Raw genomic sequence first — 26097 nt, forward strand, 5'->3', positions numbered from 1 at the left:
AGTCGGGATTTCGATATATTCGGTATTTCGATACAGTCGGGATTTTGGTAGTCGGGATTTTGATACACTCGGGATTTCGAACGTCGGGCATTCAATAGACGGTCTTTCGGCTTGCGATATAGACCTCCATATAATAAACCATGAGATATACTTTACCAAGTTACCTATAATAATAAATATTCTACGAAACTACAATATTCTGTACTTTATCTAGTTATTCCATTTAATAAAACATGTGAGATGTGTAAAGTTTGTAATAAGGTGTTGGTTACTTTGCAGAAATCTACTATAAATAATTGTATGAAATAGTACTATTATATATTTTACTTAGTTATTCCATATAATAAAGATTATTCTATGTAATATCTCCTGTATTTGAAAAAAAGGTTAAAGTATTGATGTATTTTAATCAATATTCTATACTTTACTGGATTTATGTAATTAATTTAGAGAATATTCTTTCATACTATTTTTCATATTTTTATATTTTTTTTTATTGTTTATTTAATTTAATGAAAAGAGAAATTAAAATTTACTTGTTTTAACAAATAGATTATATTTATATCTTCAAAACAATAGTATGTATTTTCCAAGAAAGTAAGAATAGTTCATTATTTATGGCACGTAAAATACGTTCACTAAAACAGATAATTAAAGTTTATTTATCTCTTTTGTAATCTACTATATAATTAAATTTTGCAAATTTTGTTTGGTTTAACAGTAAACTGGACGTTTTTTGTGTTTACGGTAGTGTTCTGCGTTGGTTCTTTAGAACTTAAGCAGGTGATACCTTTTTTAAGTAATTAATTAATAATTTGTATTGTTTTCTCTTTTATTTTATAGTTCGGTCAAGGAAAAGTTATGGGCGGAAGATTCAGAGAAGTAAAACAAATCATTTGATCATTCATTTATATTAGTTTTATTTTTATTATGTTTTTGTTATCATATTGATGTAATTTCCGTCTATTTCAATTATTGAAGTAATTTTTATATAAATGAGATAGAAAATTTATTTGAAATTAATTTACTTTGAAAGTAAAAAAAAATATAATTAAAATTTCTAAATGTTTTTTCTTCTTATGTTTTTGATACTTATTATTGTTAATATAAATATTGGTACAATAGAAAAATCTTTTATTGAAGTGATAAATTCTACCAGTTTTATTTGATCATTACAATAATTTTGAATTTACGTAGTTTTACGTAGTTTTTTAAATTGAAATTAAAATTCACAAACTTTTCAATATTTTTTAGCAAATAAAAAAATTGTAAAATAAGGCATAAATGATCAAGTATTTCAACAAAACATTGAAGAATAATAATGTTATAGTAATCTACACGAGTAATGGAAAAAATTAACTAATGAAATTCTTATATAATTTCAATACATAATTAATTTGATTGAAAATAATTTAATACAAAATATTGTCAGTAATTAGTAGAAATTATTTTTAATTATTTGTATTCGCTTTTAATTAAAAAAAAAAACAATAATATAAGATCATAATCATGTAAGAAGTAAAAACAACTTTCATATTTTTACAAACGACCAAATACTTTTAAGGTAAGTAAATTAGATTTATCAAAGTCAACAAAAAGAATTAATGTGTATCAATAATTTATTATAAAATCGTTGATTTACGTCAATTATTGATTCATATGAAATTAGCAACAAAAATTGTTAATTTAAAAATTTGTCTTTAATGATGAAAAGTACTATTGGAAAAACTATAAAATTAAAGAAATACTAAATAATTTTACTGAATATTATTTTTTTTAATAATTTTTAATTAACTGTATTAATTAATGCAAAATATATTCAGTGAATGTCTAAATATGTTTTCATATTAGCCTTCAGTTAAGTAATTAATTATTATCAATTATTATTTATAATAATATGAAACCACTTCATTGTATATTTTATTCTAAGAATGGATCAATCATTCAATTAATTATTAATAATTATACATAAAATATTTATAATCATTGTTATATTTTTTATATATGCGTTAATGAAAACCTTGAAAATATTGCGTATGAAAGTTTAATAACATTAGTTGCAGAAATTTCTTAGAAGAAAATTAAGATTTTCACTTTTTTTACATGAAAAGTAACTAAAGTGATTAATTTAAAACTACAATAATTTCTTTATGAAAATAAATTAATTCAGTCTGAAAAACTAAATGATAGATGGTGATTTATGAAACAAATTTCCTATAATAATTAGATATTAGAATACAAAATGATTAAAAAAATCAATGATTACTTTTGAGGAAAATCTTCTTAAAAATACAAAAGCAATCGATAACATAGGAAACTCATTACCGAATTTTTCAGATCATACGCACTTTTATTACATAAAATTGAATTGCGTCTTATCCAAAAGTAACAAAATATTTTAATCTACAAAACGTTCCATACGTCTTATGATCTGAAAAATTGGTAAGTTTTCAAGAAATTAATATAAATTTATTTAAATATTACTTATGTACTTTAGGATAATGTACAAAAAAAATTAATGAAAGTCATGGTGATTTAAAACAATGTAAACAATTGCAAGGCCGAAATATCTGAAAATAGATTAAAGTCGATGTAAACAGTTTTACTTCCTTAAAGACATTTATTTTCAAGTATAGCACTTTTTTTTAACAAGCATTTTCATTACACTGCCTTTATCTTTCGAAATAGTAGATACGCAGGTCGGCGTTAAAATGAAATATGTTTCGAAACTGGACAGGTTCATTACCCAATTAGTTGAACATTGTTTCAAAAAGTTTTTTTTTTATTAATTTTAACTTCAAAGTGTTTTTAGTTTACTTCTTCATTTTTTAAAAGATGTTAACAAATTAAGAAATATATTGTAAAAATAACAAAAGTTAAATAAGCAAGGTAACAATTTTAATTAGTTATAACTATTGTATGATACTAATAACTTCACATTTTTTTCTTAATTATGAACTATGAAAGTTTGAAAATATTTCTAAACAAATAAAAAATTGAAATTTTTATTACATGAATTATCAGATTAAAATTGTACGTTCGTATGAACATCATGTACATTATTGTGAACGTAAAGACGTTTGTGTACCAACGGCATTTGTAAATGAATTCATGATCCGATTAAAGCACATTCCCTTAGCCTACGTCAATTTACGCAATGTATGAGTTTTGTTTCAATCAAATTAAAGTTTGTCTATATTTTTCCATAACTTTCGGATTAATTCAATAGCAACATGGTATAACTGAAATGAAAATAAAATATATAGTCAATTAGAAAGCTGAATAGAAGAATTTTCAGCATAATTGGTAAATTGTACGTTAGTGCGAACGAAAAATGTTGTGTACCGACATAATCATAATCAGTTTTTATATATAAATTCATAGACCGATTAAAGCACGTTTACAATTTATGACTTTATCTGAAATTACTGAAATTCTATTTTGGAAAAAATACATTATATCATTGTGTAACTGAAGTAACATTAAACCATGTACTACATTTGGCCGATGAATAAGAGAATTCAAATGAAACGATGTTCGGTAAATTTACTTTCATGTGAGTATCAAGTTCGTTAGTGCGAACAAATCAACATTTGTGTACCAAAGTAATTACAAATAACATGTATATATAAATTCACCATTCGATTAACGCATTATGTGACTTTAATTTCAATTAAATTAAGGCTAATTAAATATATCTGTCTGTATTTTTGTAAAACGCGATTCTGGAAAAATCAAAAACATGATTGAAGAAAATCTAAAATTTGTAGTCCATTTAAAAATGGAATAAGCAAATTTACAATAGACATAATTCTATGCACATTAAGTATGTTAGTGCGAATGAAAAGACATGTTAACATGTCACATGTAACAACAATAATTACGTTAAGTTAATTTGTACACTTTATGTACGTTAATTGAACATTCAATGTTATTAAGATTAAACGTGTCAAATATTTATACGTGTATAAACTATTTTTACTGAGGATGTTTTAAGAATATTAAGTACGTTAGTGCAAATAAATGAAGACACGTTAGTAACAACAATAGTATTTTACTATACGATTAACTAAACGCACGTTAGTTTGTACACTTTATGTATGTTAACTTTACATTCAATGTAATTAAGATTAGGATTGTCAAATATATTTGTGTATAAACTATTTTTACTAAAGGTGTAATGCATTTTAAGAACTTAAAGTAAGTTAGAGCGAATGAAAAAGACACCTTATTGACAACATACGTCAATTTTTGTACGCATTATGTACGTTAACTGAATTTAACATTGAGCGTGTCAAATATGTACATGTTGAAACTATTCTTATTAAAGGTAGCATGCGTTTTAAGCTAACAATACAAATGACTTGATATTCCCTGGGGGTCCAAATTCCCGTCACTTCTTTATGAAGGTATGACAAATAAGCCGTTCGATGTAATCAATCTGTATCGATCAAAAAAAAGGGTTGGTTTCGATCGATCAGTGCGACTTTTCGAGAAAGAGATATAAACACAGAGAGAGAAGTAGAAAGTGGAAATTAGTCAGAAGTGAAAGGCTTGAAAGAAGCTGGGGTCGCAAGGGAGAAGGGCCCGAAATCAATCACTTTTAACAATGTGGTGACAAGAGCAAGTGTTCAGGAAACAGGGGATGCTCGATTTTCAGGGACCATTATGACGAGGGGTTGCGGGGATTTGCCGGCATCGGGAGGACACGCGGCTCGGAGGGTCCTGAATTATTACTTTGAGCCATGATCCACAATCCTACAAAATACGTAACCGAACGTTATATAATAATATCATCGTTCGATTTCGTCCCGTCCATCCAATTTTATTCTACTACTTTTATTTTTCTCTCTTCTCCTCTTCTCTTCACTTATTTATTCCGCCGAACGTCTTCCTTTCACGTGGATTCGATGTTGAGGTCTATTAGATGGGCATAAATAAAGATCGTTCGATGGGCTTATGCTCAATTTATCCGATATATTATGTTTAATTGAGCGTGCGACAAGATTTATACGGTCCCAAATACAAAAAAATATCCCTATCCTGTACACTACAGCTTATAGCATGAGCACGCACACAAACGGAACATCTCGTCCTGGCCGTTGTGGTAATTTGGCCTCCATAAAAATACCAATAAAACGCGCCATGAATAAAATATATCTGACAGGTGGCTGATTTACGACCAGCTTGAATATTTAACCAACAACTTTGACACTCTGGCAAACAGCAAATCCACTCGAATCCACCACCACTCACACTGTATACACACACGCAAGTTAAAAATGTACAAAATACTTACGGGAATCTCGACCGTGACAACAATGAAACTAAAAATGGAACGACCATGTCCTTTCGCTGCAACTCCAAGTTCAAGCCTTGCTACACACAACTCATTTCTTACTTATAAACAATAAACGACAATCTCAGATCCAAATCAGTTTTCTAACGCTTAAGCTTAGTTAATAATGCTTGAGGTCCATATTCGTCACCTCTATTTAACTGTACATGTAATTAAAGTGAACATAATTAATTTCTAAACATTGTTCATAAGCCGAATTATAATAAAATTCTTATAAGAATAATTGCTAATTGAAATTTTTAAATAATGTGAATAATCCAATTGCTCAATAAAATAAAAGAATTACATTATAAAATAATTAATATTTCTGACATCTAAATAAATTTTCTTCATTTCCTCAACTTTTGATACAAAAATCTTTAAGTCTATTACAAAAAGTTTTTTGTTCGATTTTTTTTATAAAATTTAGAAAATGTAATATAATTTCGAGGTTACTTAAAAAAAAGACGCATCTTTTGATATTTGACCACTATTAAGTAGTATTAAATAATAACTGAGATAGGCAACTTAATTTTGTAGGCTTCACGTTTTTTTGTAATTACTCAATATTAACGTAAGTTAATTAGATCATCAATAATGCAAATTAAAGGTATAATTGTGGCCTTTTCATAAATTCTACTGCTAACGTTTTGGTATTTACTGTTTTCCTATTATTAAACTTTTCAAACCATACTAAACTCTAATTCAACAAATTAATAATAAATTAGATTTTACAATTATTTTTATACATTAATTATCTTTTTTTGTGCACTGTTAAGTGTCTTTTTGTATGGTTTATATTTATACGGTATTAATGTCCTCGATTAGTGCGATTTCTGAACATTGTACGATATTGGTGGAACTGCACTATGCGAGGTTTTGTTCTACATTCATTCAATTGCTAAGTATTATATTTATACGAAATGTACGAACACAAAATTGTTCGAAAACCGAATACAATTTCAATATAAAAAAATAATCTAAAATGGATTTGATTCGCTCTCAAAGTCCAGATTAGTCCTTTTTTGAACAATAACTCTCAATAGTAAATCGAATTTGTAGATTAACCCCTTGAGCTTGATGCCATGTGTGAAGTGGCTCTCCTGATGACCACGTTTTTTTTGTTGTTAGTGCATTTATTACGCAATATAATAGACCATGACGAATATATACGACATAACTACTTAAGTGGTTAAAACCTTCATATTTGTTCAATTTTTCTATTATAAATTTTAAAAAAATGTTCGAGGAAAGAAGTTTCCTTGATTTTTTTTGTTCGAGAACCGAAATTTCTATTTTAATATACTATATGTCAATATTTTTGTCCTGTTGAAAAACAGAAACTTTTCTTTTGAATTTATGTTCAGGTGATTATTATTGTTTTTACTAATATTGTATATTACAAAAGTTTTATTTACAATTTTACAGTAAATTTTGGTAATCATGTCTGTTTGCTATGTCTTAATATGGATACAGTATAAAAATCACCCATGCTTAAAAAAACATATTCATTGTATAACATGTCACGAATTAGGTGATCTTTGACACTTCTCATGTCTCTTAGATTCTCTCCATAATGCGAATTTCATTGGCAGCGTGGGAGCCGGTTTCTGTGATGGTACATGAAGAATAAAAAGACCGTACCTAATCGGACGTGAAGATGAAGGGGCGAAGAGATTCACCCCTCGAAATCACAAAACAAAAATAGGGATGAATGATAAAAAAATCCGTCCCGGCCAATTCGTGTGTCGTGTTGCGCCGTCTATGGTAACCCCCCTCGTCCTCACACCGAAACCACCCCAGATTCTGATGATTTCCCGTTGTGTTTGCTCGAAGAAGCGCGTATCGCTGTGAAAAGGATATATTTTGCCCTGGGGCTATCGCATGTCGCCTTTTTAAACTTCCTTTATTCGAACGGATCAAATTCAAACGCGTATTTAATCGATTAGCCTTCTTCTCTTCCCTCACACAATATATATATATATATATATTTACAATTTAGCCAATTTTCTCATTAAACCAATTCAATTGGTTTCCTTTCATCGGCGAAACTAAATATCCCTAATTTGACGAGCTCTGTATCTTCATTTACACACACACACTTTTCGGATTCAGAACTTCGGGATTAAAGCATTTCAACAAGTCACAGTTGATTTAAATTCAGTCTTTAGATCTTTTGTTAAACTTTGAATACAATTTCAATTAATTAATATCATTTACTTTACTATAATTACTATTATCAATGAAATGACTACTCACTATACAATATTTCCCAAATAATTTATACTGTATGTTTTTCACCGACTTTAGTGATAAATACAGCAATGCCTCACATAGTACGGATAATGGATTCCACCAATATTTTGACTAATCGAGGACTTTTAAATCGTATAAAAACAAACCGCACAAATAGAAACTTGATTGTATAAAACCATAATTTTGTGTTATAATTTATCTAATTTATTTATATTTTACTGAATTAAAATTCCGGACTGATCGAAGCTATATGTCAGGGGTGGCCAAACTGTGCCTCGCGAGCCGAATGCGTCTCTTCAAGAGTCTTGTTATGGCTAGTTGAGTCACAACATAACACAAATATTATATATATTTTATATTATCATTGAGATTTAAAAAAAAATATTATACCAAAAAGTTTAAGTGCGGCTCTTGCTGCAAAAAGTCTGGCCACCCCTGCTCTATACCAATTGTACACTTGTCTTATAATCATTACGTGGCACTTGCACAAGTACTTGCCAAGTTATAAGTATATACAAGAACTTAAGTACTTGTCAAGTATTAATTTTTTTGATTAATTGTAGCCGACCACTAATTATAAGTAATTCGTCAAGTATTTGTTAAGTAATGTGCAAATTATTATATTTAAAGTGCAATGTTTTTAAAATTAAAGAGAAGTTTAATTAGAAGTTACAAAGAGAGACTTGTAAAGACATTATAAAAAAAATGATTTCAAGTTGATTGAGGTAAAAACTGAAAATTCTATAAATAATTTGATCAAAATTATGGTAAAATATTCATGTTTTTTTTTAATTGATTAAATAAAAATAATTGTTTGTAATTATTATTGTAGATAAATATTGTATTTATTTAATTTAGAAAAATTGAGAAATTTCTGTTTGATATTTTAAAATATTCATGTTTGTGTTTATTAACAACGATTAAATTAAATTAAATTTTGGGCATGAATAATGTATGATAAATGCAATTCCGAATAATGTATTGTAAATGAAATGCAATTATTTAATCGCTTCAGGACAATCAGTTTACAAAATTTTTGTTTACAAAAAAACACCTGATGATCATAATAATCGTAAGTAAACTTACAATTATGTCATCATATGGAAAATTATATAAATAAAACATGAAAAAAGTAATATTTTTACAAATAATTCATTCATAACATTCAAATAAATTAAGGACAAGTAATAATATTTTTTTTTTACAAATTCTTTGATAATCAACTTATGAAATTATGAATTAGAAACACAAAAATATTTGTAGATTATAGTAAAAAAACTAAATGAGATTTTGTAATTTACAAAATTTATTAAAGTTTAATAGTAGTACCAAAAAGTGTGTAACAACTTACGATTTTTTTTACAATTTTACAAAACTAAGTCTAATCTGTAGTAATATTTTATAATAAATGAAATAAATTTGTTAAGATTTTTTTTTTACAAATTTGTAATTAAATTTGTACAAATTTGTACAAAATAGTGTAAATGTTTTTTTTATAGTCAACTTATTAATTATTATAGTTTTGTAAATGAAGAAAAAAGTAATAATATTGAAATAAATTAAACACAATATTTAGTGTATTATGTATAATAAAAACTGAATAAGATTTTATATAAAATTAAACAATAATATAAATATTTTATTTTATTATAATAAAACTCTCAATTATAATGGTTTTATGGTTAAAAAATATGTTGATATATTAGTTGGTATATTATAAAAAATTGTACCAAGTCATTTATAAATTTTGTGCAAGACCTGTCATCACGAATTTTGTTACTAAAGTACCAAATTTCATTAAAAGTTAGTGATTACTTTCCAAAAATTATACCTAATATTTACATTTCAAACCACTTTCTGTAACCTGAGAGAAACTTTACAATTTTTCAAAGGCACGAAGATCTTGGACGATAGCCCAACATGTTTTTCTATATTTTCATTTATTTACATAACAGTTATTTGCAACTAAGTATAAAATGTAAAATCAACTATTATATTACAAAAACTTTATTGTCTTGGTTGTTAATATACCAATGTTCCATCAACATTTTATGCCTCATATAACTCCTAAGTGTTTTGTATCAATAACAAACCAATTTTTATCAATTTTTTGGTGATTAATATATATTTTATGAGTATGTATATAGAGCATTTCCTTATGAGTATATTCATCAACCCGATAGTAAATTATTCTATGACTTAAGTGTCCGATTTAATAGATTTCCTCACATATCAAATAAGTGCTAATCTAAAGGAGTCAACAGCCTACAAACTGCACTATTCGGATTATGGTAATCCACTTTAAGAAAATCTCGATCCATGTCTTCCTGCATCGTGTCCGTCCGTTACGTTTTACTAAACAAAATTGAAATTAACAAATTGACCATTTCCACAATCAAGGCGATTTTTAATTCAAATTAATTACAGCAGTAATTAAGTAATATACAAAAATAAATTTTCGTGCGTTTAATTAATTTCCATAAAGGATAAAATTAACGTTCATTATACGCAAAATACAACGGTAATTGTTGCCAATCACGTAACAAACGAAAATGATGGAACAGATAAATAAATAAATTAAACGACAACTCTTGCTTGTTTTTTCATTTTGTTTGTTCGTTTCTGTAGTCGTCGTTGTTGTTGTTGTTCGGTTCGCTTGGCAAATTAATTTCATATTATAGGACGAATCCTTGACCTTTTTCCTCGCATTTCCACGCCAATGGCGAGACAATGCTAAACGTTTGACTTTTCGTTTTTCTTTCGTTCCTTGTACATCTTCTCGTTCTTATTGTTCTTTTTGTCACTTTCGATTTGCGATTCAAATATTGTTCATTTCCATAAATTCCAGACATTTCGCGAATTATCCACGCCAAGAGGTGGTGGAAAGAACGAGGAGGTCGGATGAATTCTGTTGCCGTCAAGCATTTATAACAGCAGTTACACTCGAGCAAATATTTTCGGATTTGCATAATTTTCGATTCTCTTTACATTTAATCTACAACATCCTGCTCTCACACAGAATTATCATTTTGTTTCCACTTCTTTCTTCTCTTATTATTCACCTTACACTCTCCGAGACTGCATCAAGTTTTAGCGTTTCTGTGCAAAATGGTTTTCTAGAACCAAATGATCGATGTGAAAATCGCGTGGGATCATTTCTATATATAAATATAAATTTACATTCACAAAAATAATTTACTATTATTCCGAAACTGGTAAACTTTTAATGCCTATGCAATTTCTAGTATTATCATAAATTCACATTCGCAAAGTCTAAAATAAACAGGAATATTTTTTTATAAAATACGATAGTTAAAAAAGTCATAAGTGCGCGTAATAGTGCGGGTAATCAGTTTTTCCTATATCGCGCAGTGTTTGAAAGCGGACTAATCGAGGATTTTAAAAACCGTACAGAGAACATTTTTTTGTATAAAAATTAAAACAAATTTTCGTTTTCTCTAATTTTGGGTAACATTTTCTGATTTTAATATAGAATTATCAACGTCAAGTTCATGTTAATTCAATATCAATTATCTATACTTAATTTGAAATTTCTTATAAAGAAACTGGCAAACTTTTAATTCCTATGATTTTTTTAGTATTATCATAAATTCACATTACATTCATATAAATGACGACTTTAAAACCGTATACAGGAAATTATAGTACAGATGAAATTAACGATAATATTTCTATAAAATATAATTCCATTAATAAAAACAAATCTTCATTTGTCCTAATTTTGGGTAAAATTTACTGATTATAATATATTTCATGTTAATTAAATATTAAAAATCTATACTTAATTTGAAATTTCTTTTAAATAAACTGGTAAAGTTTTTATGCCTATGCAATTTCTAGTATTATTATAAATTCACAATCCCGAAGTCTAAAATAAACAGGAATATTTTGTATCAGAAACTATAGTTAAAAAAAGGTACAGCAATACCTCAAATAGTGCGGATAATCGGTTCCGCCAATATCGCGCACTGTTTGAAAGCGGACTAATCGAGGACTTTAAAACCGTATAGAGGAAATCAAGTATACAGGAATTAACGATAATTTCCTTAGTAAAACAAATTTTCTTTTGCCCTAATTTTGGGTAAAATTTTCTGATTTTAATATAGATTTATCAATGTCAATTTGTTGTTAATTAAATATTAATTATTTATACTTAATTTGAAATTTATTGTAAAGAAACTGATAAACTTTTAATGCCTATGCAATTTCTAGTATTGTTATAAATTCACAGTCCCAAAGTCTAAAATAAACAGGAATATTTTTACAAGAAACTATAGTTAAAAAAAAAGTACAACAATATCTCGCATAGTACGAGTAATCGATTCCGCCAATATCCCGCACTGTTCGAAAGCGGACTAATCGAGGACTTTAAAACCGTGTAGAGGAAATAAAATATACAGGAAATAAACGATAATTTCCTTAGTAAAACAAATTTTCTTTTGCCCTAATTTGGGTAAAATTTTCTGATTTAAATATAGAATTATCAATGTCAAGTTCTTGTTAATTTATTATTAAATATCTATACTGAATTTAAAATTTCTTGTAAAGAAACTGGTAAACTTTATATTCCCAAAGTCTAAAATAATTTTGTGTATTCATTTCATGGAATTTATTTTTATTTTGCAAAATTAAAATTCAGATTGTTATGAAAATTTCAAACTGGACTGCACAATAATATTTGTATCAGTCACAAAATTACATTAATAATAGAAGACAAGAAAGTAAAAGTATTTATACTACTATTCATTAAAGATAAAATAACTAAACAAGAAACAATCTATACCTACATTTATTGTTAATATCAATGATTTTCCTTGCAGTTTTAAGAATGTTCAAGTTTACATTTATTTTATAAAATTATAGAAAAATATAGGTAATTTTTCTTTATATTTAAAAACAATTTGAATAAAAACAATATTGTTTTCAATAGTCTTCTAATTATACAAAAAATAATGGTTTTTAGTAAAATTTAATGGAAATATACATTTTCTGTAAATTTTTTGATAAAAAAAAATCATTCATAAATATTCTAATTTATTTTATATGTAATTTCAACAACACCATGGCTTCAATTAGTACGGATTTACCATAGTACTGATTCAAACAGCGCTCTTTGCAAGTTTTTTTTTTTATTATTTTCAATTTATTTAATTTCATTAATACAACAAAAGTTTACCCTTATTTTCGGTAAAATTTTGTGATTTTGTGTTAATTCAATATTAATTATCTATAATTAATTTGAAATGTATTCTAAAGAAAATAAAATAAAGAAGTTGAAGCCACAGAGTACAAAAAGAAAAAACCTGAAAAGATATCGATTTAATACGCAAAGATATAAATCCGAGCCATATTTACATCTTACATTCAAACTTTTGTTCCGTTCCATATTGTAAAGAGCGTAAAAAAAAGTAATTCACATTCGCAGAAAATAAAAGACGGCAAAAAAATACGAAAGAATAGGAAACATTCGCATTGTCTGGCAGCATTCGACTTGAAGATCGTAGGTGTTGATACTATTTTGCGGTAATTTTGTTTGCAACAACGAAATGCGAAATTACGCCTTTTGCTTTATTGTAATTCTTTTATATCCTGCCGTCCTTGTCGTATACATACATTTATTTCTTTTTTTTTCTTCACCTTTTCGCCTCTTCATTCTTGCAATTCGTTCAACGATGGTTTGCAGCGATAAATAGAAGACGTTTCAGGACGAAAATGGAGGTACGAACCATTCCAACAAAAGGGCCGAGCCGCACGTAATTATTGCAATTAGACGGTTTCCCTGTCCATTTACCTATCAGCTGATGACTTTGCGTAATTCCAGCATCCAATTGATGTGCAAGAAAGAACACATCTTTCTTTCTTCTCTCTTTCCGTTGCTTCTTTTTATTTTGGCTTCATCATCTTTACTTCTCTTTTTGCTGCATGCGCGCATATGTTTCTTTATTAGCTCTCATCTGGGGGGGCCTTTTAAACAAATTTCTGTTATTAACAAGGAGCAATTCATCATAAACATGTATTACCCAATTATATTACACTAAAAATTATATATGATTAAAGTACTGAAAATAGGAAACAGTCGATGCCAATCACTGCTGTTTAATGATATATTTCCTTCGTGTTCAATAAAGCGTACCAAGGAAATAGAAAAGATTACGCAATGCATTTATATAAACGACAACAGGTAATGCAATTGTTTGTCTTGAATTTTTCTAAATCCTTTTTAAAGTAAATCCATGAATTTTTGTTACAAATTATAATTTCCAATACTTTTTACACTAAATTATGAATTATTTTTACATCAATAAAAGACAATTTTATTAGTTTTTAATCAACTTAACATTTCCGTACGTTTATTCAAAATTGTAAATTAACTGAATTAACTGATAAGAATTAACTGATTTTTCTTATCTTATTCAATACACGTTAAATAAATTAATTTTAATGAATGTAAGATAATTTATATTTGTTTGTATATTTTATATTTATTTTATCAAAAATCATTCATAAATATTTTAGTTGTTGTTAATATAATTTACAGAAAATACCTCACATAATACGGATTCACTATATTACAATTTGAAAACTTTAAAACAAACTAAATTTGAATTCAGAAAAATGGAAGTAAATTAGTACAAAAAAATATTTTGTATTTTGTAAATTCTCGATTTGTCCGGTTTATATTCACACTATGCAAGGTATATACATCTTTATACACATTTTTTTTTAATTTCATTAATAAAACAAATTTTATATATTTGAATAAAACCTAAAAATTTCTGATTTTAACATTATTAACATTAATTTCGTATTATCTTTACTTAATATGAACGAAAACAGGCAAAGCAATTGTTTGTCAAGAATTAAAAAAAAATTATACTATATCATGAATTATTTTTTGAAATTGGAATTTCCTTACGTTATTCCAAAACTTCATAATTTTTACAATATTACAACAAAATTTGATTAGTTTTTAATGAAATTTCATTGGGATTTTCCAAAACTTAAAATTCTAAATCTATGAATTATTCTTACAAATAATTCTTAAGACAAAATTTCATTATCTTTTAATCAACTTAACATTTCCTTGCGTATATCGAAAACTTTTAAGTCTATAAATTATATTTACAATATTGAAACATAATTTGATTAGTTTTTAATGAAATTTCATTGGGATTTTCCAAAACTTAAAATACTAAATCTATGAATAAATATTAAGACAAAATTTGATTAGTTTTAAAACAAAATATCATTTTTAAATAATTAATTAAAGTATAAGAAATATCTATTTTTCTTATCTTATTCAATACATTTATTAAAAACACAGTAATACATGATAAATAAAGTACTTTTAATCAATATGTGATTTTCTTAAAAAGAAAAATTTGATACTTTAATAAATCACAATAAAAAAATATCTACAAATATAGAAAAATATTTTCAACGTTTTTATCCAGTTTAAAATAAAAACAAATAATCATTATATTCATAATAAATGATATTTATACATATTTGTTAATTTTTTAACGAGTTTGAAAAACAATTATTTATTTTTAACTCATTAATAAAAATGAAACAAAACTCACCAATATTTTTTTTTGAAAACTTTTAATGTTTCAAATAATTATTGTTAATTTTGATAAAGAAAGAAAAACGTGTATAAACAACATTTATTTGAAGTATCATTATTTTTAATCAGCAACAAACAAACAATTATTTCTGAGCTCGATAAACAATAAAACTTTGAAAACTTTTATATTAAACGTTTTAAAATACAATACCTTTTTAAAAAAAAATGAAGAAATCAAATTATACTTTGTAAATTTTATATAATACAACTTAATAGTAAGTCAATTTATTAGTCAAATAAAATTCAAACTAAAAACTTACATTTTTATGCAAATCCTTTTAGAAAAAAAACGTAAAAAAGCTAAATAAATTAGCAGAAAAACGTACGTGAGATTTATTTATTTATATGGAATAATTTTATTTCATAGTTTGTAATTTATATTTTTTTGAACTTGATTATTTTTGTTAATTTCTTTATAATCAATAAAATCTATTTGTTCACATCTAAAAACTAATAACGTGTGTTGTTGATAAATGAAGCAAAAACAGTAATAATTTCCATCTTCATAACACAGATAAAAAAACTGTGAAAATGTTTACAAATTTAGAAAAATTATAAATAGTAATTTCTTTCCTAATAAATTATACTTCTATAAAATTGTTGTTACATTATGTGATTCAGTTCTTTTTTTTGTGGTGGCGCTTGAATGAGATTATAATCCAATTCTGTGGCCTTGTTCATAAGCTGTAATGGGCGTCCGCCCCAAACTCACGATGACTACTCCACATCATAATTTCGTATTGCCTAGACGAGTGTGTTCGTACGTTTCAATTAAACAATGATGTTCAATGCATTCAACACAATTTAAAAGTACATTAATTTAACACAGTCATCGAAGAAGCCACAGTTTTGATGATAGGTCTACGTGAAGCATAAAGAAGAGTCACTACTTCTTAACAAGATCATACCCATCTTTAGTTTAGATGAAAACACTTTATCAATTATCAACAGCACTTCCAAAACTTATATAATAATTGAATTATCACTGAAATCATAAAAAATATTTACAAATTAATTGATAATAAATATTTTTTTATATTATAATTATTTTTTTAAAAGTAATAAAAATATTAATTAATTAATTAATTTTCTAGAAAATTTTATTTTAAAATTTATGCGTTGATAAATTACAAAATATTTTTTTTTTACTTATAATAAAATTAAATTACTTAAATCTCATATACATAATTTACTTTTCAAACATGATATTTTTTAAAACTTGGGTTTAAAATTAAATTGTAAATTATTTTTCGGACAGCGGTGTAAAACTAATTACGTAATTCGTGCTGTTTCGTGTTGTTTATTTTTTTTTATTTTTATCTTTACGTAACGAAATATAAAAGCGAAGTGTACACACAAACTGATAGACTTATACACGTGAAGGAAAAAATGTATTGTGTTACAATTTGCATATTCCAGACATAAAACACGGCTATCTGCGATCATCATCGCAGGTTTTAATTAAAAAAATTTATTATTTGAATATAAAAGTAATTAAATTTACTAGATGATAATACAATTGCATACAAATAAAATATAATTAAAATTATAAAAAAGATGGAAATTACATTATATACATTTGATTATATATAATGCCGTAAGCTATGAATGCGAATATATGAATCCTTTTTGTATACAAATATGTCTTTATTCGCACAAACGTACACGATGTTTATACGTACGTACATTTTGTCATGTTATTTGTTTAAAAAAAATAGAAGATAAACATAACTAACTTCAACTTTCATCTTGAAGTTTTCCTAGTAAATACGTTTTTAAAAAAAATTAATGAGAAAAATGTAAAAAAATAATAAAGGACTCGAACTTTCTACTAGAGCGACTGATATAAGTGTACGTTGGAATGAACATTTGTATTTTAGTTTCGTCTATAAATAATCAAGAACGTACGTATAATATAAAATATAAAATATAATATAAAATTAACTAAATAAATAATTTACTGTCCATCTGTGACGAACGATGGTCCTATTGCTGCAATCATCGAGAGGGCTCACAAAGGGCTTTGCTTGACCAGGATTTGAGCCTGTGCCCACTAGCACGTGGGTAGGGCTATTAGTTCGCTTTCAAAATTTAAATTAAGAATTATTTGTCTATTAAATATAAAATAGTTGAAACATATATAAGTTATTAAAGTATTTATAACTAATATTCTTAATATAATTATAAAATGTCAATGTTCAGTTAACGTACAAAACAACCACACAATTTACCAAATGGAGAATGCATATATGATGAAGAATTCCTATACATATGCTGCATTTTTTGATACAAGCAAATTTCTTAATTCGTACAAACATACTCGATGTTTACACTAACGTACACTTTTAAATACTACTTGTATTTCAAGCAAACGAAATATTACTTAAATTTACCTAATAATAATATAGAATTAATCATTTAACTGAAACGACTGGTATCTGTGTACGTTCGAGCGAACATTAGTTATGTCTGTAAATGTACGTATTATAAGCTGTAAGTTATATGAGAGTTAACTATAATTAAATACATATTTAATCAATGATTACATAAGGATTTGTTATACATTTTTAGATGAATTTAATAACAGACAAAACACTAATTCACGTACAATTTGCGAATTGCTGTGTGGATTAATATGAGCTTAATAGAATTAATGCTGTTTTTCAATAAGCAAACATCATTTCAAGAAGATGATAATCCTTTGTTCTGAAATAATGATGATGAAGAACAACGCTCTCGGTCAGTGCGATCAATCATCGTGTTCAACGATTTAGGGAATGAAGAGTTTCTCGTTCTCCCCGCCTTTTGCTCAAATAGTTATCATCCCCGAAGAACGCAACTAACAACTAACCGGTAGATGTTGGATACCTCGGGGGCTGTATAATTTCGCGGCTGACATACATCTTTTGAGTGACGTGGAAATCACAAGCCTCGCCCGTACATCACCAAAAAGAGACACATCCACAACAAAAGGATGAAACTGATACAAGCACATAAAAAGGAGAGAAAAAAAACCCTTCAACGTCTTACGTAACTTATGCCTGTTTCTGTATCTATATTTTTTGCGTTATTTCGGGGAGGTGTGACGGGGGAGGCTGCCCGCAGGGCTCATCACGTAATTACAGAGTTTATCTGATCGATGCTCCATCAAAAGGGGGGCCCCAGTGCATTCCGTACATATTGTATACAAGGTGGTCATTAAAAGCCTCGCGCACTCGACTTCTCATTTGTAACAATTATTTATAACTTAGTGGGGGCCATTTATGCACAGGCTATTTTCACTATTCACGACCCTCCCCGAATTAATTAGTTAATAATAAAAACAATAAGAAAAATCGTACACTGCGCTCGGAAATAATCGTAATTACCATTTTGTTGCAATTTCAACTGTCTGTATTATTAATAGTCAAGAGCGAAAAATATAATTGAAACTTATTTCTATTTTTATACCTAAATTTGCTTCTATTTATAAAAAAAAACGTAGTTATAAGTACAGAAAGACTGAACCATAACATTGACGTAATTGTGCTATAAAATAATATATTTGAAACAAAAAAAAACATGTAGTACTTTCAGATTTTTCTCAATTGTTTAACAATTGCTGAGTTGATAATGCTAGCTAGATGAAACTCATCAATGACATTTGACGTTTGACATTAGACAGTTAAGTATAGTAATGCATTGTATCAGTACTCGAATGATCAGTACTCGAATTAATATTAATTAAATTTCTGAGTGTAACAATGGTAGATGAATCTCATCAGTGACGTATATATTTGACATTTGACGTTTCACTGATAAGTAAAGCATCGTATACCATGAACAGTACTAGAATTGATATTTTTTGATAACTTATAGATTTATTAATTCATAGATAAATTGATAAATCTTTATAACAGTATTATTAAAATCTAATAACAAGTTGTTACAAGTATTTTATGAAATATTCAAAAAAAAATTGAATTTTGTCCATACATTTTATAAAATAATTATTTTTATTGAGTATAACAATGGATGACTCATCAGTGACGTTTCAAATTTGACAACTGACATTTGACGTTTAGCATATGATTTGATACTTCATAATACTATTGTCAAATCTAGTAGAACAGAGAACACTTAATAAACGTGAAAACTGCTGATGAACTTCGTAACAATTATGTATGTGATTGTGAGAAACTGATATATTGCAAGACAAATGAAATACTAAAATTTATCCACACAGTGTAATGATTTAATTATTTATAAATTGCTGTGTGTAAAAATTCTGAATGAAACTCAATAACGTTTGACATTTCATGTTTGAAATTTGACGATTGAATTTGACATTTGACCTTGTAATCAAACCTAGTAGAACAGACACGGATACGTGAAAACTACAGATGAATAAATAGAAATTAAACTTTGTAACAATTATTAATGTGACTGTTAGAAAACTGAAACATTCTGAAAAAAAAAAATATAGAAATTTATTCTTACAGTTTAAACCAGGTAATTGAGATGCATCGGAACTGGAACACCTTGGCCCCATTAGGCAGATGTTCCAATTATGCGAAGTTTCTGGTTATTTACTCACCTCAGTGTTATTATTTTTTTAACGATTTGTTAAAAACCTTAGTTTTGTAAGTTGCAGTACAAGTTTTCATATTAATATTCAAATATAAGTTAACTTTATTCTAACACCAGTAATTAAAATTATAAAGTAATTACAGATAATTTATTTAGTTATAAGATCTATAATTTTATAGTTTAGACAAAAATATCTATAATTTAGAAAAAAACTATTAATATGTTAATAATGATCAAGAAGAAAGTTATGAGAATCAATTTTTTATATTCTACTATCATATTTCAATCTTAATAATAAAGTTTACGTGGAATCAAAAAATAAAACAACACACCAAAAATAAAAAAGTAATGTGTGTTAACATGTTCATGTTCACATGATGATGAAGAAGATTTTTTCGCAAGAAAAAAATAAAAATATTTTCAAGTTTTGCTCTTGATGAATTTTACGAGGAACGAAAAAAACAAAACCAGAAACAACAAAAAAATGAAGTGTGTGTGTGCTTATAGACGTATGTTGTGCATAGAAGAGAGAGAAGAAAATTTCTCATAATCTAACCGTGATGGTGAGGCGAGGGGCCGCCAGCGCGGCCAACCATCTGTAATTAAATATCGCCAACCCTGTAATTATGGACAGTAAATTTCTGTATGCGGGGGCCCCAGCTTGATAACGTCTAGTCCCATCTCTTCACCAACAGAAACCAAAAACCAAAACGGGAGAACGAAAGAGAATGTATAAGAAAGAGATACACAGAGTGAAAAGCAGCAGAAGAAGGCCCGAAAAAAATAAAAGGAAATGAAAAATGAAACAGGACCAAAGGAGGAATATGAAAAAAAGAAGACGAAGCAAACGAGAGAGGAACGATATTAAAGAAATATTAATAAGAAAAACGAAGAGTATATTTTGTTGGGTGGAGGGGTTTTTTGGTACAATGAGGAGGAACGGGCTTCGACGGTCCAAGATTAACTATCCCGCCTGTCCCGTTCAGAACCTTCTCATCTTCATATCACATTGTTTTCCTATCAGCTTATTTATTTATCTCTTACAAATTACATTAAAAATTGTACAATGTTTATTCATTCCTAATTAAAAGTTAATTGAAAAACATTTATTATTTATTTTTTGTTTACTATATTAATTTATATTTATGTTATAATTCACACTACATGTGACATGAGTCATAGATGTCATCAGGTACTAACTATTATGTAAATACTGAAAGACCTCGTTGTACTAATATATAGAAAATTTAGTGTTTTCTTAAACTTCGAGTTGTATAAAATCACCATGTTTCTATTGTAAACTGTATAATTAAAGTAGTCAGTGAATGATCTCCTGGTAACTAATAATAATTTGTACTTTTGACAGTATTTTATGTCTTAAATATAGTGTGTATGCAGCATTATAATAGAAACTCATATGTGAATTGGTAATTATACAGAAAACAGGAAAAATATATTGAAATATGTCAATAATTTCTATAAATTATTTAATTTGGCGACCAACGTGGGATACTTATTTACATTTACGCTTAAAAAGAGACTTTACTTACAATACAGTAATAATATCACAGAATACATGAAAATGAATTTGAATATCTCAATAAAATAATAAGTAAAAACTTATTCAATTTGGCAACCAATGTAGGGCACTTATTTTACATGTGTTACCTATATGCCGAATAATCGGTTCTGCCAATATCCCGCACTATTTGAAACCGTCTTAATTGAGGACTTTACAACCGCACATAAATAAATATTGAAATATGTCAATAAAATAGTAAGTAAAAACTTGTAACCAATGTGGGACATATTTGTTAACTATATTTTATATAGAAAAAAAAGATTTTTATAAATACTGAAATACCTGGCATAGTGAGTGTAATCGTTTCCGCTAATATCCCGTACTGTTTGAAAAAACTGCACAAAATGAGACTTGACTGTATCAAGAAAAAACGATCATGTGTGTATAAAAAAATAGTTTTGTGTACAATTTTGTTTATTTTACTTAAATAAAATTATTTTCAAATTTTTCTGTGTTGAGTCCGGACTGATTGAAACCGCACTATTTGAGGTATTACTGTGTATGCATTTATGATGATGAAGTACATTTTTGTCTAATTATAAATAGAAATGTTGTAATCAATTAGAAAAAGTTTCGTAAAATGCGCTAAAAAATCGTGTTATACGACGAAAATTCTTGTAAAACACGATATTATATAACGCGTAACGTATTAAGCGCCTTATACGGGAGTCAACTGTAATACGCAATTTGAGTTATCCACTAATTATCAAACACTTTCATACAAATTTATAGAAGAAACTTAATTAAACCTTAATCTCCATAAAATTAATCAGCAGGAAGCAATATCAAACTGCAATCCATAAATACTATATGATTTAGAGTCTAATGATCACATGTAACACAAAATAAAAAAATATAACAAAATAAATAACAAGATCTTGTTTTTTTTTCATGTTTGTTTCAAATATATTGATTTTCACACCTCGAAGGTCTTGCTTCAATTAGCCTGGAAGGCGTGAAATTCCGATGAAATGAAAGTTTTTGCTTATATATATGTGCATATATAAATCAGCTAATTGATGTGCAAGCATTTACCGTTCGTTATCATTTTTTTTATATTTGTTCTCTTCATCCAACTTCCTCAAAGCCAATCACGATTAATTGATTAATTATAATGGCTAAGGATCAATCGATAATTGACGTTATGACTAAATGAATAATCGAAGTCAGTGGGGAATTAGAAAAATTATGTTTACTTAAGTAAGTTCTTAAGAATAGACCATTTTCTTATTTCTTTTGATTACGTTTCAGTTATTATTGATGAGAAATTAGAACAATTATCTTTAAACACTACATAAAGGCTACTTGTTTTATTTCTCCTAATTGCATTTGATGCTATTGAAGAATCAGGATAAACGTCCTTAAAAATTTCGTAATGCACGATTTTTTATACCTCTGAATTGCATTTATGTAATAATTGTTGAAGAATTGGAAGAATCGATATTAATGGATGGTTTATTCATCCTAATTTTATTTAAGTAATAATCATTGTAGAATTAATAAAATAATTCTTGTGAAAAGCGGAAAATGTAAAAATGTTTATCCTGGTAGTGTTTAGAAATTAAAAGAATTGAATTGATTTAATATTGTGTAATGAAGGATTTGATGATTTGAGTAAAAATGGATGAAAAATTAGAAGAATCATTGAGTAATGAACTTTCTTCTTTATTCTTGACTGTATTTTGACAAATCATCCTTAAAATGTGTTATTGATATTTATAGTCATCCTGTTTGGTTTTGGATAATAATCGATTAAAAATTAGAAGAATTATCCTTAAACATTTCATAATGTATGTTTTTATTCATATTGATGTAATTGGGTTAAAATCCATGAGATTGTGTAATGGACGTTTTTTCATTCATTGTTTGTAATTGCTTAAAGATTGATGAGGAATTAAAAGAATCGTCCTTAAAAAAAATTGTGATGGACGTTTTTTTGGTAAAAAGTATCGAAAAATTAGCAAAATCGTGCTTAATTGAGCAATGTACGTTTTTTGTTCATCTTTTTGTGATTGGTGAAGAATATGAATTGATGAAGAATTAGAGGAATCAAATTATGTAATAGAAGTTTCTCTGTTTTCATTTGGGTGAAGACTTTGAAGAATTGTCGTTAAACAAAAAATAAAGATCATTTTTATTCTTCCAGATTGTATTTGAGTTAAAATCAATGAAGAAATAGAAAAGTCATCCTTAACACTTCCTAATGTATAGTTTTCTAATAAACGTCATTGTTTTTAGGTAATGATTGTTGAAGAATTAAAAAAAATCGTTTATTAGTCTTTGATTATCTTTGATTAAAATCAATAAAGAATTAGAAGAATCGTCCTTAAAAATTACCTAATGAGGTATTAATCTTTGAAAAATTGAGAAGAATCGTCCTTAATACACGTTTTTCTATTCCTGTAAAGAATATTTGAGGTAGAATTGTCGAAAAATTAGAAGAATCGTCTTTAAGAATTGCGTAATGGACGTTTTTTTCCCTCATTAATATATTAGGTGAGGAATGTGAAATATTCTCTTTAACATTTGTTATTTTGTGGTTTTTAATACAACTTAATTGTTTTTAGATAATCATTGTTGAAAAATTAAAAAAAAAACTCGTTCTCAAGTTATGTGTAATTAATATTTTTTTAGTCCTGATTGTAGATAATACTCGTTGAATGTTCATTGGTGGACGTTTTTGATGAATATATTTGGATAAGAATTTTTAAGAAATTAGAAGGATTATCCTTTATAATTGAAGAAAGGATGAGATTTGAAAAAATCATTATAGCATTCAAGTAATTCTCTTAAAATTTTGAATTGATCTTTTGATTGTATTTGAAACTTAATAGCTGAGAAATTGCTGAATCTTGCTGAATTATTCATTGACAAATAAGAAAAATACTTAAGCATTACGTAAAGGGTACATTTAGTATTATTTTTTATTGAATTTGTTGATTGAATAGTACTCAAACAACGAGGAATCGTCCTTAAGAATTGCACAATTTTTTAGTTGTTCTGATTGCATTTGAGTAAACCATTGCAGACTATAATCCTTATATCCTGAGTCCAGGTGCATTATAATCGCTGCGACACACGTGCTGAGATCCTCCCAGTTCCGTTCCAGGATCAAATTTCCATAGCGACACTCCCACTCCCATCATTTAGTGCACCCATTGAACCACCCATTCTCTTCCTTCCATTCTTCCAGCGTTCCCTTTTGTAGCGAATACCGAATCCGTAATCCATGGGATACTATTTTCATCATAGGGTTATATTATATATATATTGTACAATAAAACGCATGGAAATGGTTTATGTGAACGGTGCGAAATCGAGATTCCTTTTCCGGTCGCATCTTCTCTTGCATCTCGTTCTCAATGAGATCAAGGATCATTATAAAAAAAAGGAGAAGACTTAACAACATTATTTGATCCTTTCATCTCTTCACTTCAAATTATTTATACATCTGTTGATGGCATCATGTTCTATAAGATTGTAGACTATAAAAATAGGACAAGATCATTAAAAAGGAAAGGATCACCATTGTCGCATCAAGAAATATTAGCAAAGGAGAAAATTCTTAAAAATTAAAAGATTTTAATTATCCTTATAATTAACATCATTTCAATCAAAAGCAAGAAATCTTAAATACTCAATACTTTTATCTCTTCGTTTAAATTTATTTTGTAAACCTGGTCATGTTTGTCTGGAACATTGTTTTATGAGATCAAGAACTGTCTAAAAGGGAAGAACATCATAGTCCTTAAACCATATTCTTCTACAAAAGTCCTTAACTATCGAAAAGAGAAAACATTGAAATCAAACATTGAAAGGACCATGATTGTCCTTAAATTTTATCATTCTATCAGATATGATTTGAAAAGGAAAATACAATTAAGAACGAAGAAATCTTTATTTAATCTACATTTCAATTGATCTTAAACATTGTCCATCAAAAAGAGGAAAAGTCTATGAAAAATGAAATGACCATGATTCTCCTTAAGTCACATTGTTCTATGAAATAAATTTAATAAAATTGAGGACCTTTAAAACAAAACAAATTAAAAAGATGAAATCATGACTGAATGTGATATTGATAATTTTCTTGTAGATTTTCATTAAAATTTTATAGTATTTCCAATAAAACATGAAAATGATGCAATAATTTAACTCCAGAATGAAATTAAACCGTTACCATATTTGTGCTGTACTGCTGATGGTTGCATTAAATGAAAAAATAAAATAGAAAAGAAAAAACAACACGTATGAATTTATATTTCGCCGATTTGCGGAGGTGATTTAGTAGCTGAGCTTCGGAATGAGCTATAATTATAAATGGATTTCAGCGAAACGTATAATAGTAACAAAAGGGGGGCACGAAGGAAAATAAAATAAACAAATGGATTAAAAAAGGACGAGGATAAAAACAGAACGAAAGCTATGGAAGGAAGAGCGTGCGAGAAAGAGAGAAATAATGAATTTATCCTGGAAATGTAATGTGTACAAAAGTAATAAATAATGTTTGTGTGTATGTACGAACCTCGAGCGTTTAAATTCCGATCGAGAACAGAATGGGAAATCGTAAATCAAAAACCGTTGCGGTTAAAATTCGATGACCTTTATAGATAACAATTAAATGGTGAAAACCATTAATGGTCCTTCCTACCAGATGAATAAATAAATTGAAATGAAAGAGATCGTATGGAAAGAATCGAATGA

General features: G+C 27.2%; 1 protein-coding gene across 1 annotated transcript in view; it reads left to right on the forward strand.

Moving 5' to 3' along the window:
- Nucleotides 1-835: 835 nt before the first annotated feature.
- The window catches only part of LOC108556995 (transcription factor Sp9-like), a 69428-nt gene continuing 44166 nt past the window's right edge, over nt 836-26097 (forward strand). The window contains exon 1 of the mRNA XM_017913361.1: nt 836-882. Within this exon, the coding sequence (XP_017768850.1) occupies nt 862-882 (21 nt within the window). The 5' untranslated portion in view covers nt 836-861. The remainder of the gene's footprint in view (nt 883-26097) is intronic.

The sequence above is a fragment of the Nicrophorus vespilloides genome, unplaced genomic scaffold (genome assembly GCF_001412225.1).
Source record: "Nicrophorus vespilloides isolate i.1.1-1 unplaced genomic scaffold, Nicve_v1.0, whole genome shotgun sequence".
NCBI classification, from domain to species: domain Eukaryota; kingdom Metazoa; phylum Arthropoda; class Insecta; order Coleoptera; family Silphidae; genus Nicrophorus; species Nicrophorus vespilloides.